This window comes from Dipodomys merriami, unplaced genomic scaffold (assembly GCF_024711535.1).
Source record: "Dipodomys merriami isolate MVZ:Mamm:240054 unplaced genomic scaffold, mDipMer1.0.p SCAF_827, whole genome shotgun sequence".
Classification (NCBI taxonomy): domain Eukaryota; kingdom Metazoa; phylum Chordata; class Mammalia; order Rodentia; family Heteromyidae; genus Dipodomys; species Dipodomys merriami.
This window is the reverse complement of record NW_027206432.1, coordinates 102,327-114,816: the sequence shown is the minus strand read 5'-3', so window position 1 is coordinate 114,816 and position 12,490 is coordinate 102,327. Positions and strand designations below refer to the sequence as shown.

Sequence of the window (12,490 nt, the reverse complement as noted above, 5' to 3'; positions counted from 1 at the left end):
TTGGGTTCAAAGCCAGTCTGGGCTACATAAGAAGCCCCTGTCTAATCCCCCAAAACCACTTCACCTTAAGTGAAATCATTTTAAAAACAAGTCAGCAAAAGAAGTAGGCAGTAGTGTCTGTAGAAGTAGCCTTGGGTGGATGATGCCACAGGATTAGTGTGATAGTGAATTTGTTTCATGCAATGGAGAGACCCGCAGATGAACCGCACAGCTGGACTTAGAACTCAGTAGAAAACTGGCCTGTTTGGGCTGGGACTGTGGCTTAGGGGCAGAAATACTTGCCTAGCATGCATGAAGCGCTGCGTTCGATTTCTCAGTACCACATAAACAAAAAGCCAGAAGTGACACTGTGATTAGAGTGCTAGCCTTGAGCCAAAAAGAAAATAAAGAAAAAAAATGAAAAAAGAAAACTGATCTGTAGTGGCGTCTCTGCCCTCCTTGCTGGTGGGCAGAGAGCTGACCACCCTCCCTTCTTTACCCAGAGCCCCTGTGGGCAAGCCACACAGGGCAGCCACAGCTGGGCCCCCTATCGCTAACACCTCCTCCCAGGACTGCCTTTAAAGAAAGGCTAATTTGGGAGCAAAGAGAGAACTGTTGTGTGAAGAGAGATCTTTGGCTACAAGGGATTAATTTTAGACTATGCCCTTTATGCATTTCAAAGGTGGTGCTGACTTTCAAATGTTAAGCTACTTGCTTAAGGAATAAAATGCACACACTGGTAGCTGGGCATACTGAGTGCGGGACTGCCAAGGCACAGACCCAGCGTCTGAACAAGAACCGTTCACTAGCAGCAGCCAGCTTTTCTGTTCCATTTCCAGGAGGAGTTCTGTCTTCCGGTGGCTTCCATGATTACCTGGGTCTCCCCAGGGCCCTTCGAGGGCGCTGTGGGCAAGGGCTGACTGCCATCTGCTGTCCCCCCGGGCCTGGCCTTACTCTACTTGGCCCACTGCTCAGCCCTACTTCCTGGATCCTAAGGCTCCCGTCCCTCTGGAGACACTGGGAGTCTGTCAGTGACACTGGCCAAGAGGCTGCTCTCAGGTGTCCCCAGTGGCCGCGAGTGCGCTGCCCTGGAAGTGCTGCCCACCCTCTCAGGCTGCGCAAGCCTGGACCTTGGTGTTGCTCAGAGGAGCACACGCCAGGTCCCAGGGCGGATGTGTTCTGCTGAGCTCACTGGGACGGGCCCCCTGCTTCATGCCCTTGTAGTGACTGGTTGCTAGTGTGTACTCCCCTCTGCTAAGCCGCCACAGGCCACACACACAGGGTTGGCTACCACCCCACGGGGGGGGGGGGGGCTCACAGAAGGGAACCCAGGGCACTGAGTGAGCGTGGTGCAGCGTTGGGATGGCCCCGGCGGGCCGAGGCCTGATGGGGAGACTGGGGAGGACACTAAGGCGGAAGTCACAAGCTCCAGTCCTCCTTCCTGTGCCTTGCCAAGAGGCAAGAGGGGGACATGAGCGCTGGTCCAGGAAGCAGTAAGGTTGGGGTGCAATGCCCTGGTGAGCCTCTAACTCCAACAGGCAGCAGGCCACCCGGCTGGGCCAGCCTGAGCTCCAGGAGCGCACCTCATTCATCACCTACAGTGATAATGAGCATGCACGCGCACACACACACACGCACACGTGTGCAGACATGCACACACACAGACACACACACAGTCTTCAGACCCTTTCTGCCCAGGGAACCCTCAAGTGTGCACCTGTGGGTACACAGCCACCTACCTGGAGCGAGTTCGTTTCCTGCTGGCCCCCGGGCTGCTGCTCACTCGGTACGCAGTGGGGACGCTCCTCTCTTCCCGCCGTCTCTCGGGGGAGTGTGCTCTCCTCCGAGGGGACCGGGAGCGTGACCTGGACAGAAGTGGTGGGACAGCCGGCTCTAGAGTGTGGTCCGTGCAGCACACTCCCCCGCTGCCGCAAGCAAGGCAGGGTCTGCACTCAGGCACAGACAGGGCCCAGGGCCCTTCAGATGCCTGCTCTGCTCACTCCTGACCCATCGCCCAGGCTGTCGGTTTGGGAGGCTGCACTGGTATGGCCACTGCCCACAAGGTCACACTCTCTCTGCCCTTCCTAGCCTCTGTCCGTCCATCTGCCTGAAACTTTCAGCTGGCCGATGCTGTCAGATGCAGGCAAGGGAAGGCCCCTGAGGGTCTGCAGGTCTGTGGGCCGCAGCTGGCCTCCTACTCACATGGCCTCAAGCTGGGTGGTGCTGCGGGCTCACTGGCACAAAGCCCCAAACTCAACTCAGCATGCCACTCTCACAACAGCTTGGGCTGAGTAATTCAGATAATACGAGGTTACACGGATGGAAAAGCATCCACTAAAACTTACTCTTCTGTTCACTGGGCCTAAAGAGCCTCATTCTGTTACTGATGGGACACAATCCATCCATAGCAAGAAGGACCCCAGGGGCCCCACCCGATGGGTGGCCGAGGTCCCTGATACAGGTCCCTGGACAGTGGCCCGGGACTTCTCCTTTAGTTCTTTGTTCATTCAGTGAAATTACTGTTTCAGAAAAGCCTGTAATAAGCAGAAATCTGGGGGGAAAAACCCTCATATTTCTGTTCTGTTTCCATGACAACGCACTGAGAAACAATATAAAGAATAGCTTGATTGTGCCATTTGAAAAAGTTTTCCACTGAATCATTTTAATTACAATAAAACCTCCAAATGCACAAGCACTGTTGTTTCAAGAATCAACCTGTAGTTACCCTTGACTGCCTTGTGTGGAGAGACATCACTCCTGAGCTACACTTGGCCCAGAGCCCACTTGAGAGTAAGGTGCCTGACGCAGGCTCTTCTCCCACCCGGTGGTGTGTGGACTCCTTGTACAGCCCTACCTGCTCCCCAGACCTTCCTGAAGACCCGAGGATGGAGCATGGAGGCCAGGGCAGGCAGACACCTTGACATCTGACAGCTCCCCTGCTGTGCTGCCCCAGCCACAGCAGGGCTGCGGCACCAGGCTCTGTGCACTGGTCCCTGGGGAGACCTCACATGCAGAATCAAGTGTGCCAGGTTGGGTGCTACCAAAACTGTGAGGAAAAACTTCTCTTTGTTGTCTCTGGGCCTAGGCACTGTCCCTCAGCTTTTCAGCCCAAGGCTAGCGCTCTACCACTTGAGCCACAGCGCCACTTCCGGTTTTCTGGAGGTAAGAGTCTCAGACTTTCCGGCTTTGAACCTCGATCCTCAGATCTCAGTCTCCTTAGTAGCTAGGATTATAGGTGTGAGCCACTGGTGCCTGGCACCTATCAATTCTTTTTTTTTTTTTGTTTGGTCATGGGGCTTGAACTCTGGGCCTGGGCGCTGTCCCTCAGCTCTTCAGCTCAAGGTGAGCGCTCTACTGCTTGAGCCACAGTGCCACTTCCGGAGTAGTTTATTGGAGATAAGAGTCTCATGGACTTTCCTGCCCAGGCTGGCTTTGATCCGTGATCCTCAGATCTCAGCCTCCTGAGTAGCTAGGATGACAGGTGTGAACCACCGGTGCCCGGCACCTACCAATTCTTAACAAAGAACTCCACAGTAAACCCAACAGTCAGGAAGAGCAAGTTAATTCCCAAGGCCCGCAGCTCACAATGCTAACAATGCACAACACTGTTTCACCGTGGCTATCATCAGTCAGACTCCTTACAAGGAGGTGTGGCTGTCCTCAGGGAAGGAAGCCACCTCAGAAAAGGCACAGGAAATAGCAATGGATAATGCTCTGGGTCTCACTTTGAAGGAGAGAAGCTTTAGTATTCTATTCTGTTCATCAGGCTCAGTGTGGGAACCCAGAATTCCATCTTACAAGTAACTCTGTGCAGCGTCATTTGAGGGCTTCTTAAAGATGACAAGTGGTCTCAATTAAAGGGTTTCAAGTAAAAGGCAACGCAGATAGCTCTTCTTGTGTAATTACAATGGTCTGCTCTCAAAGAAAGGCGTGATGAGCCCATAAAAACCACAGCAACTCTGAGTAACTGACCGCATTTGGTCTTTTGTAGCTTTTTTCCCCCCCGAGCTGAGGACTGCACTCAGGGCCTGTGCTCTCCAGGCAGGTGCTCTTCGGCTGAGCTAACACCCAGCCCCAACTGCCCACATTTGTAAGGAGTTTCTTTCCATCGATGCAAGCTGTCTGCCTAACCTACCTTGTCTGTGCACTCACCCTCCTCTGTCAGGCCCTTCAGAAGGGACGGTGGCCTGGCAGCCAGTGCCCACCAGACCAGGTTTCACCTGACCATACAGCTATCCTGCGGGCTGGGGCTGCCTGCCTGGGCCTTCACCAGACCCGGTCAGGGTTCACTGCACAGCACACCCCTGTCCACAACAAGCATTATCATCCATTATCATGTCAAGCATTATCATGCATATCCCGTGTCTCTAAGAAACAGGATTAGGAAATCAAATTGCCTTTTACTCATTACTGTGCAGAGAAAATGGACAATAAAACTTCACAAATTTCAAACCAAATTATGACTTCATTTTGCCTGAGTTCTTTCAGACTGAATAATAAGTCCTAGCCCAGCGCTGGTGGCTCACGCCTGTAATCCTAGCTACTGGGGAGGCTGAGATCTAAGAATCAAGGTTCAAAGCCAGCCCAGGCAGGAAAGTCCATGAGACTCTTATCTCTAGTAAACCACCAGAAAATGGGAAGTGGTGCTGTGGCTCCAGTGGTAGAGAGCTAGCTTTGAGCTGAAGAGCTAAGGGACAGCGCCCAGGCCGAGTTCAAGCCCCATGACTGACAAGACAAAAAAGACACACCAAAAAAATGCTCTCAATCTGTCCTCTGTTTTTTGTTCCTGAGTAGCTAGGATTACAGGCATGAGCCACCAGCGCCTGGCATATATTATCTTTTTTTTTTTTTGGTAGGTTGTGGGGCTTGAACTCTGGGCTTGGGCGCTGTCCCTGCGTTCTTCAGCTCAAGGAGAGTGCTCTACCGCTTGAGCCACAGCGCCACTTCCTCAATCTGTCCTCTGAAAGTACTTATGGAGCTAACTTGTAGAAAGGAAGCAATATATCATTACCATATAGATATCTGCCCATAAGCCCCCAAAGACTGGGGGCAATCTGAAGAGGCATTCGGACACTTAATACCAAGTAATCTCACGTAATTACATTAATACCAAGTAATCTCACTTAAAGGTTTTAAAAAAGAAATGCACTTTCAAGTTTTAGTCTTATATAGTTTAACAATACCTAATGCGGGCGTCAGTGGCTCACCCTGTAATCTAGCTACTCAGGAGGCTGAGAGCTGAGGATCAAGGTTCCAAGCCAGCCTGGGCAGGAAAGTCTGTGAGACTCTTTTATTTTTAATTTTGGGTTCAATCCTGGGGCCTGAACTCTGGGCCTGGGTGCTGTCCCTCAGCTCTTCAGCTCAAGGCTAGCGCTCTACCACTTGAGCCACAGCGCCATTTCTGGCTTTTTTCTTTTTGCTTATGTGGTGCTGAGGAATTGAACCCAGGGCCTCATGTATGCAAGGCAAGTGCTCTACTGCCTTCCCAGCCCCAGTCTGTGAGATTCTTACCTCCAATAAACCACCAGAAAACTGGATGGCACTGTGACTCAAGTGGTAGAGGGCTAGCCTTGAGCTGAAGAGCTGAGGATAGTGCCCAGGCCCAGAGTTCAAGCCCCACGACCAACAAAAACAAGCAAGCAAACAAAAACAATATCTAAGTCATAAACTTTAGGCATAAGTAAACTGTACAATACTTCATTCCACTTAGAATGCTTGATGTGATTGATATTAAAACAAATGAAAACAGGAACAGCAGGTAAAGAAGTCTGACACATACATACTTCGGTGTTAACTAAAAAAAAAGTGGTAGAGTGCTAGCCTTGAGCAAGAGAAGCTCAGGGACAGTGCCCATGCTCTGAGTTCAAGCCCCAGGACTGGCTGGGGACACACCACTGGGGCTAGTATGCTGGGGAGACTCACTCAGGCCTATGCTGTTTGTTTTCAGCTATATAATTGCAATACCAAAGTTTTCCAAATGAGAAAATTTTGAAAAAGAGAATTTGACCCACAATACAAATCATAGGAGCTACATATATAAAAATCAGCGGGTACCGGTGGCTCATGCCTGTAATCCTAGATCTGAGGATTGTGGTTCAAAGCCAGCCTGGGCAAGAACATCTGTGAGACTTTTATCTCCAATAAACCACCAGAAAACCAGCAGTGGCACTGTACTTCAAAGTGGTAGAGTGCTAGCCTTGAGCAAAAAAGCTCAGGGACAGCACCCAGACCCCGAGTTCAAGCCCCACAACTGACAGAAAAAAAAAAGAAAAAAGGTATGTCACACAGTTGTTGACATGAGATTTGTGTGTGTGTGTAATGGTAGGAAGTGACTGAATTTCTCAAGAACTAGCCAACAAAGAACAACAAAGGCAAATCTATAGTTTCATTAACTACTTGATAAACCCTGTAAGCTTTGAAACAGGAAAACACAGCGTATGGCTTTTGTGGCCGTGTCCAGTAAGGTGAGCGTGTAGTACGCCCCTGACAACACGAAGAGCACAGGACATCTTCATTTTCCCACAGAGCCAACATGGCTTCCGGAAGAAACAGGGAGGCCCAGAGTCAGGCCGTGTGAGGCAATAGGAAGAGCTCAGGGGACCTGGGGACAGCTGATGGTAGAGCAGCCTTTCTGAACCTCTGGCAAGGTGACCACTGCTGTGTTTTGTTTACCTAAGGAGCGAATTCTGTGATCTCTGACTGAGTTCACATTCTCAAACACTGGCTCATCATGAAGAGGACTTTGGGAGCCTAAAGAGGTACACGGTTAAAACAGATCCGTACTGTTGTCTCTTGTTTTTGGGCTAGGGTCTCGTTTTTTGTCTGCACGAGCTTGGACCACAAACCTACTTAACCCTTTCTGCATAGCTGGGTCGACAGATGTACACTGTGACACCCAGTTGTACTGGTTGAGAGGCGGTCTTACTAACATTTTCCCCCTGGCTGACCTTGCTACAAGTTTCTATCCCAACCTCCCAAGTAGCGGGGATTATCCCTGGCCTCTGTGGTCTCACTCTGACTCACACTTGGGGGTGCAGGGCATCTGAACCAGACCAGGTATTCTTGTTTTGCAGGAGAAATTCATCCACACTAACAGGACCAGGGTCCTAATGGAAGGACTCTGCCCATATGTGCTAGGCTTGCTCTTCGCATACTCACACCTGGCCTCTCTTGGCACACACAGGCTGGGCTTGCTCACACGACTGTCAGCACTTAAGTACACCATTACCTTTCTCTTGTTTTTGGAGACAGTCTGGCTGTATTTCCCAGGCTGACCTGACCTTAAGGCTCTCCTGCCCCATCCCGAGTGCTGGAATCACAGGCAAAATTAAGCGATGTCTGAAAACCTGGCAGTAGTTGGCATGACTTGAAAAGTAGCTCTCCTGTGGACATGGAGCACTCCCACTCCTGCCTCCACCCACCTGCCCTTCCAGGCCTTCGCTCGGCCACACGTGCTGCTGGCTGAGGGGCCTAACGTACACAGCGAGGCCCGGGGCGCCACACCCACCTTGAGCGCCGCACCGTCCGGTAGGCACTGGGCAGGGAGTGCCTCGCTTTCGAGTGGGGCCTGGACCTGGACTTGGAGGACGGGCGGTATTTGGGAGAGCGAGAGCGAGTCCGAGACCGTTTTTTGTGCTTTTTCTTTTTCTTCTCTCTCTCTTCTTCTCGGGGTGGATCTCTGCTTTTGCTTGAAGGCCTTTCCGGTGGTTTTGCATCCACAGTGGGCAGAGGTCTGCCTCCAGCCAGCAGAGGACAGGGCACAGGACTGGCTTCCTGAGAATGAAAAGCCAAGGAGTGGCCTTAACAGGCATTCTACAGCACAGCTCCAATTTCTACTTTATTGCAGCAACAGGTCTACCCGCTGGATGGCGTGAGGGTGAGGAAGGAGAGCCTTCTCTCTGGGGGCTGGCCTCTATGGGGCGAAGGACAACTCTAGAGACGTTGAGCAGTGTTGGTTAGGCTGTCTGTGGCCAGCAATGAAGGGGGCACCTTATCAAAGACACTGCGTTAGGAAAACCCATATTCGCCCTTTAACAACTTTCCATCCAGGGATGCCACAACCTCTAACACCAGGTTTTTCATGAATCTGAAATATTTTTAGAGGAGGCCTAAGAGATTGGTCTCTGAATTTAGGACTCTTGGGTATGTCACATGCACACTGAAGCCCGCACTGGTCTCAATGCACGTCACTGAGAGCAACTTTCACCCAGGGGCCCAGGCACCCAACCCGCAGGCAGCCAGCCGCCTGCTTTCTGCCGAACCTCTACCAGAGGGCAGTCCTCAACTCACAATCATGAAACACAATTTCCTCTTTTCTGCCTGGAAGATTTAGGTGTAAGGTTTATGGAAAAATTCAAGGCAACACCTGGGTGGGCTAGCCTGGTCTGCTCCCGCTGCCTGAGCCCCAGGAAATGGGACGGGGACAGACGTGGTGTGCGCTTGCGTCTGTACATCCGGGGCAGTGGGTGGGCTTCCCTTCCTGCCTCTCACCTAACAGGGCCTCCAGAGGTGCGCTTCCTCCGCTGCTCAGGAGAGAAGTGAGCTGTACTCTCTGGGACAGGCAACAACCTAAGGTCAAGTGATCATAAGAGTCTCACGGACTTTCCTGCCTGGGCTGGCTTTGAATCACAATCCTCGGATCCCAGCCTCAGCCTCCTGAGCAGCTAGGATTAGAGGTGTGAGCTACGGGCACCCAGCTGACCCTGGAAAATTCTTTTACCATGATAGATAGCAACAAATCAGCATATGAACTCGCAATAGTGCTTTCGCCAGTGAAACACTGAGTGCCGGGAACCGGAGCGCGCTCCCACAAAGCAGCCATCACACAGCCACGATGGCGCACACTGTCAGCTTGACTGGACGAGAACGCACCTAGCACACACACATCGTTCTGAAACAAGTACTCACCATGTAGCTCAAGATGGCCTTAGGCTTGTGATCTTCCTGCCTCAAGCTCCTCAGTGCTACCACGACAAGCAGGTAGCACATACCCAGCCATGCCCGCTTTTATCAGTGCTACCTGTACACATCTTTACTTTATACAATGTCTGGTAATTTAGCATACTATCCATCATTATCTTTCCATGTCAACAAGTATATTGAAGGGTATCTTTAAAATTACGCCTGCAGATGTCAAATTATCTCTTTAAGACCAATGAAATCAAACAGATTAGTGCGGAGAAATAGATCAAGTACGCACAAGAACCCAGCACAGAACAGAGGAGACTCCTGACACCAGTAGGGGTAGGATTTGTAATTTATTGAATTCTATGCTCCTTAAACGGAAAAAAAGTAGAGTTGTGGACGTAGCTCAGTGGTAAAGCATTTGCCCACATTGCCTGAGGTGCTAGGCTCAATCTCCAGTATTGAAAGAAGGGAAAAAGCAGCGCTGAGAACCAACAGCTAACACCACACGGCACAGACAAACGGCCAGGACCCCTCGGAAGCTCCTCTGCAGTGTTCCACATGAAGAAGGTACCCCACAGCTGGGGGCGCACTGGGGGGGCAGCCGGCAGAGGACACTCACAGCAGAGAGACCCGGAGCCCCAGCACTCCCACCAGCGGGCGGGGCTAACAGGCCGCCGGAGGCAGGGACTCACAGGCAGCCACTCAGCCCACTGACTATTTCAATGTCAGCAACACATCAAGCACGAATTCAAGCTCTGGTGTGGAAAGACTTGCTCTGTGCACGAAGAGAGCAAGATGCTGCATAGTGCCTAGGGAGGGCCCCATTTATAGTGCTTAAACTTGTAAAGAGCAGTTGGTGCTTCATGTGGATGGAGGGTTAGCGTATGGAGAGAAAATGATTCTGGGTGTGGTGGCTGGCACAGACAGACATGCTTTTGTTTGGGAGGCGGTCCGTCATGGGGCTTGAACTCTGGGCCTAGGCACTGTCCCTCAGCTCTTCAGCTCAAGGCAAGGACTCTACCACTTGAGTCACAGCGCCACTTCCAGTTTTCTGAGTGGTTTATTGGAGATAAGAGTCTCACAGACTTTCCTCCTTGGGCTGGCCTCAGATCTCAGCCTTCTGAGCAGCTAGGATTACAGGCATGAGCCACCAGTGCCCGGCTAGACAGACATGCTTAATGCACTAAACTGCATACAAGAAAAAGGGTGCAAGTGATAAACCTCAAGTTATCAATATTTTACTGCATGAAAAACAAAATAAGTTATTTGTAGGTATTAAAAAAGAAGGACAAGACCTTTAATCTTCACTGTATACCTTTCTCTAGCCTTGGAACCTTCCAAATTATATGCCTGGTGCTTTTATAAAGGGAAAGTAAACATAGGAAAATGCCAGCCCTCAGGGCGAATGGCAAGCCTGTGGCTGCTCAAGGCAGACGGCAGTCCAGTTCCCGCCGAGCTCTGCGCTAGCTCTGCGTGTGGGCACCTGCTCGTCCCAAAGCCAGGTGGGCGGGCTCACCTGGGCTCCGACGGATCTGAGGCACCAACTCCACTCTGCTAAGTCCCACACCCTCTAAGAGCTCTACATCTAGGTGGCTAGTTGGGTCAAAGGTGCCAGTACCATACTTGATAAGTCAAGGACAGCCTGTCCCCTAATGTTCCTTAAGACTAAATAAATATTTTTGAGTTTGACTCTTACTTATGACAATAGCCAATTTAATTGCAAGAGTTTCTGTTTCAAAGCAATTAGCGACATTTATCACCATCTGCTACGACCATTACATTTCTGATGAAATAGCCTAGCAGCTATCATCTGTGTGTACACACAGATATTCAGGGAGGTTACTCCAGAGACAAAACACTCATATCCATGGATTAGACTAGACTTATCTCCTTCCTGGAAACAGAGGCTCAGGCTGGGCTGGCCCTGGGCACACGCGGACGGGAGTGATGATGGCCACTGTGATGAGGACTCCGGCAGCTGGGGACAGTGAGCTGATGACAAGCTGCATCTGAGCTCACCATGAGGAGCACAACACGCAGATGCAACCGTGCAATGCTGCTGGTCTGCAGATGTCTCTTAAGGAACCCCTTTATCCAGTGCACAAATGACAGCAAAACAATAAAGGGCATTAAATTATCCCCTGGCCTCCATTTCTTGCTTTTGTTTTTGTACCAGTACCAGCTTGAATCCCCTGAATTTGAGCTCTCACTCAGCGTTTTCACTACGGCTAGCAGCCAACCATTTGAGCTATGCCTCTAGCTCTTCTGCTGGGTAACTGGAAACAAGAGTCTCTTGGATTTATCTGCCCAAGCTGGCTTTGAGTCACAATCCTCAGATCTTAGTCTCCCAAGCAGCTAGGATTACAGGTGTGGGCCACGGCACCTGGCAGCTCCCTGCTTTCTCAAGTCCTCCCCCCACCCGCCCCAGCCCCTTTACTGTATGCACACGTTTTATAGCTGCTACCACAAAGCACAGATAATTATGCTTCTCTCCTACTCCAAGAAAACATCCCTTCTGAGGCCACAGCTGCCCTTGTGGCCTTTCCTGGCTACTGCTCACGCTGCTCCATCCCCACAGAAGCCATCTCAGAGTTAGGAGCACCACTTATGTGGTCCTTTCTGAGTCTGTAGAATGACTGGAGCCAGGGGCCCACAGAAACCTGTCTGTGGAGAGCCTTGGGGGTTGGGTCAGGTGGTGGTGGCTGCAGCCCCCTCCCCTTGAGAGCTCCTTTTAAAGGACACCACTGAGGATGGTTCTAAGGACAGGAACCAGGGAGCAGTGATCTGGCCACCACAGGGCATCCTGGACTCGATCAGCTGATTCTCACAGCTTCTGCAGCGGGGCTCAGCTCTGCTTTCTGAGAGATGGCAGATGGACTCCTGACCCAGAAAGCCGCCTTGGCCTTCAGCAGGATGCTCAACTCTGAACGCAGTGTGCTGCTCTCCACAGCCCAATCCATCAGCCAAGTGACACTGGCAGAGAACGAGTACGGAATATTGGCCTGGAGCTCTTAAGAAACACCAAGGTACTTAAAGTAAAAAGAGCAAAGGGCCTCTGCTATGCTAGGGACAGCCCAGCTCTGAAGACATTCAGGGACACGGGGTGACGTGTGGCTGTGGGTGGGTAGGAGCCAATACAGAAAGGGGGTCTTTTACCATGGGAGACTTATGCCAGTGCTGGCACCAACTGTCATCATGCCTGCGAAAGACTTTCTTCTACATACCTCAATTCCAAAGGGACTCTCCTCAAGCTTTCCCACTTCTGTCTCTGGCAGAGGATTTTTTAAGGTCTGTAAGAATAGAGCCGCCTTCCTTTTACGTTCAGCCTGAAGCTGCTTCTCCTTTGACTCCTTGGATGCCTGGGCCAGCTTCTCTCGAGCCGCAGCTGCGAGGCGGTCCTCCAGCTTTTGCTTTGCTAAAGGGACAGAGAATGTGGAGTCTAGAGCGAGCATCATTTTTATCTTAAGTTTTACAGGCACCAACAGGGCCAAACAACACTATTACTTAAGAAAACCTTAGTAAGATACAAACTTCAGAATAGGCAGACACATGGCCAGACCATATATTGAGAGAATTAGTTCAGAACACTCGTCAGGGAGAGTAC

General features: G+C 51.1%; 1 protein-coding gene across 4 annotated transcripts in view; it reads right to left on the bottom strand.

Annotated features, from left to right (window-relative positions):
* The window catches only part of LOC138819928 (splicing factor, suppressor of white-apricot homolog), a 55,371-nt gene that overhangs the window by 7,392 nt on the left and 35,489 nt on the right, over positions 1–12,490 (bottom strand). For all 4 annotated transcript variants that reach the window (XM_070011534.1, XM_070011535.1, XM_070011536.1 and 1 more), the window contains 3 exons: positions 12,111–12,301; positions 7,487–7,752; positions 1,719–1,844 (listed from right to left, as the gene is read on the bottom strand). In XM_070011534.1, coding sequence (XP_069867635.1) covers positions 1,719–1,844; positions 7,487–7,752; positions 12,111–12,301 — 583 coding nt within the window. The remainder of the gene's footprint in view (positions 1–1,718; positions 1,845–7,486; positions 7,753–12,110; positions 12,302–12,490) is intronic.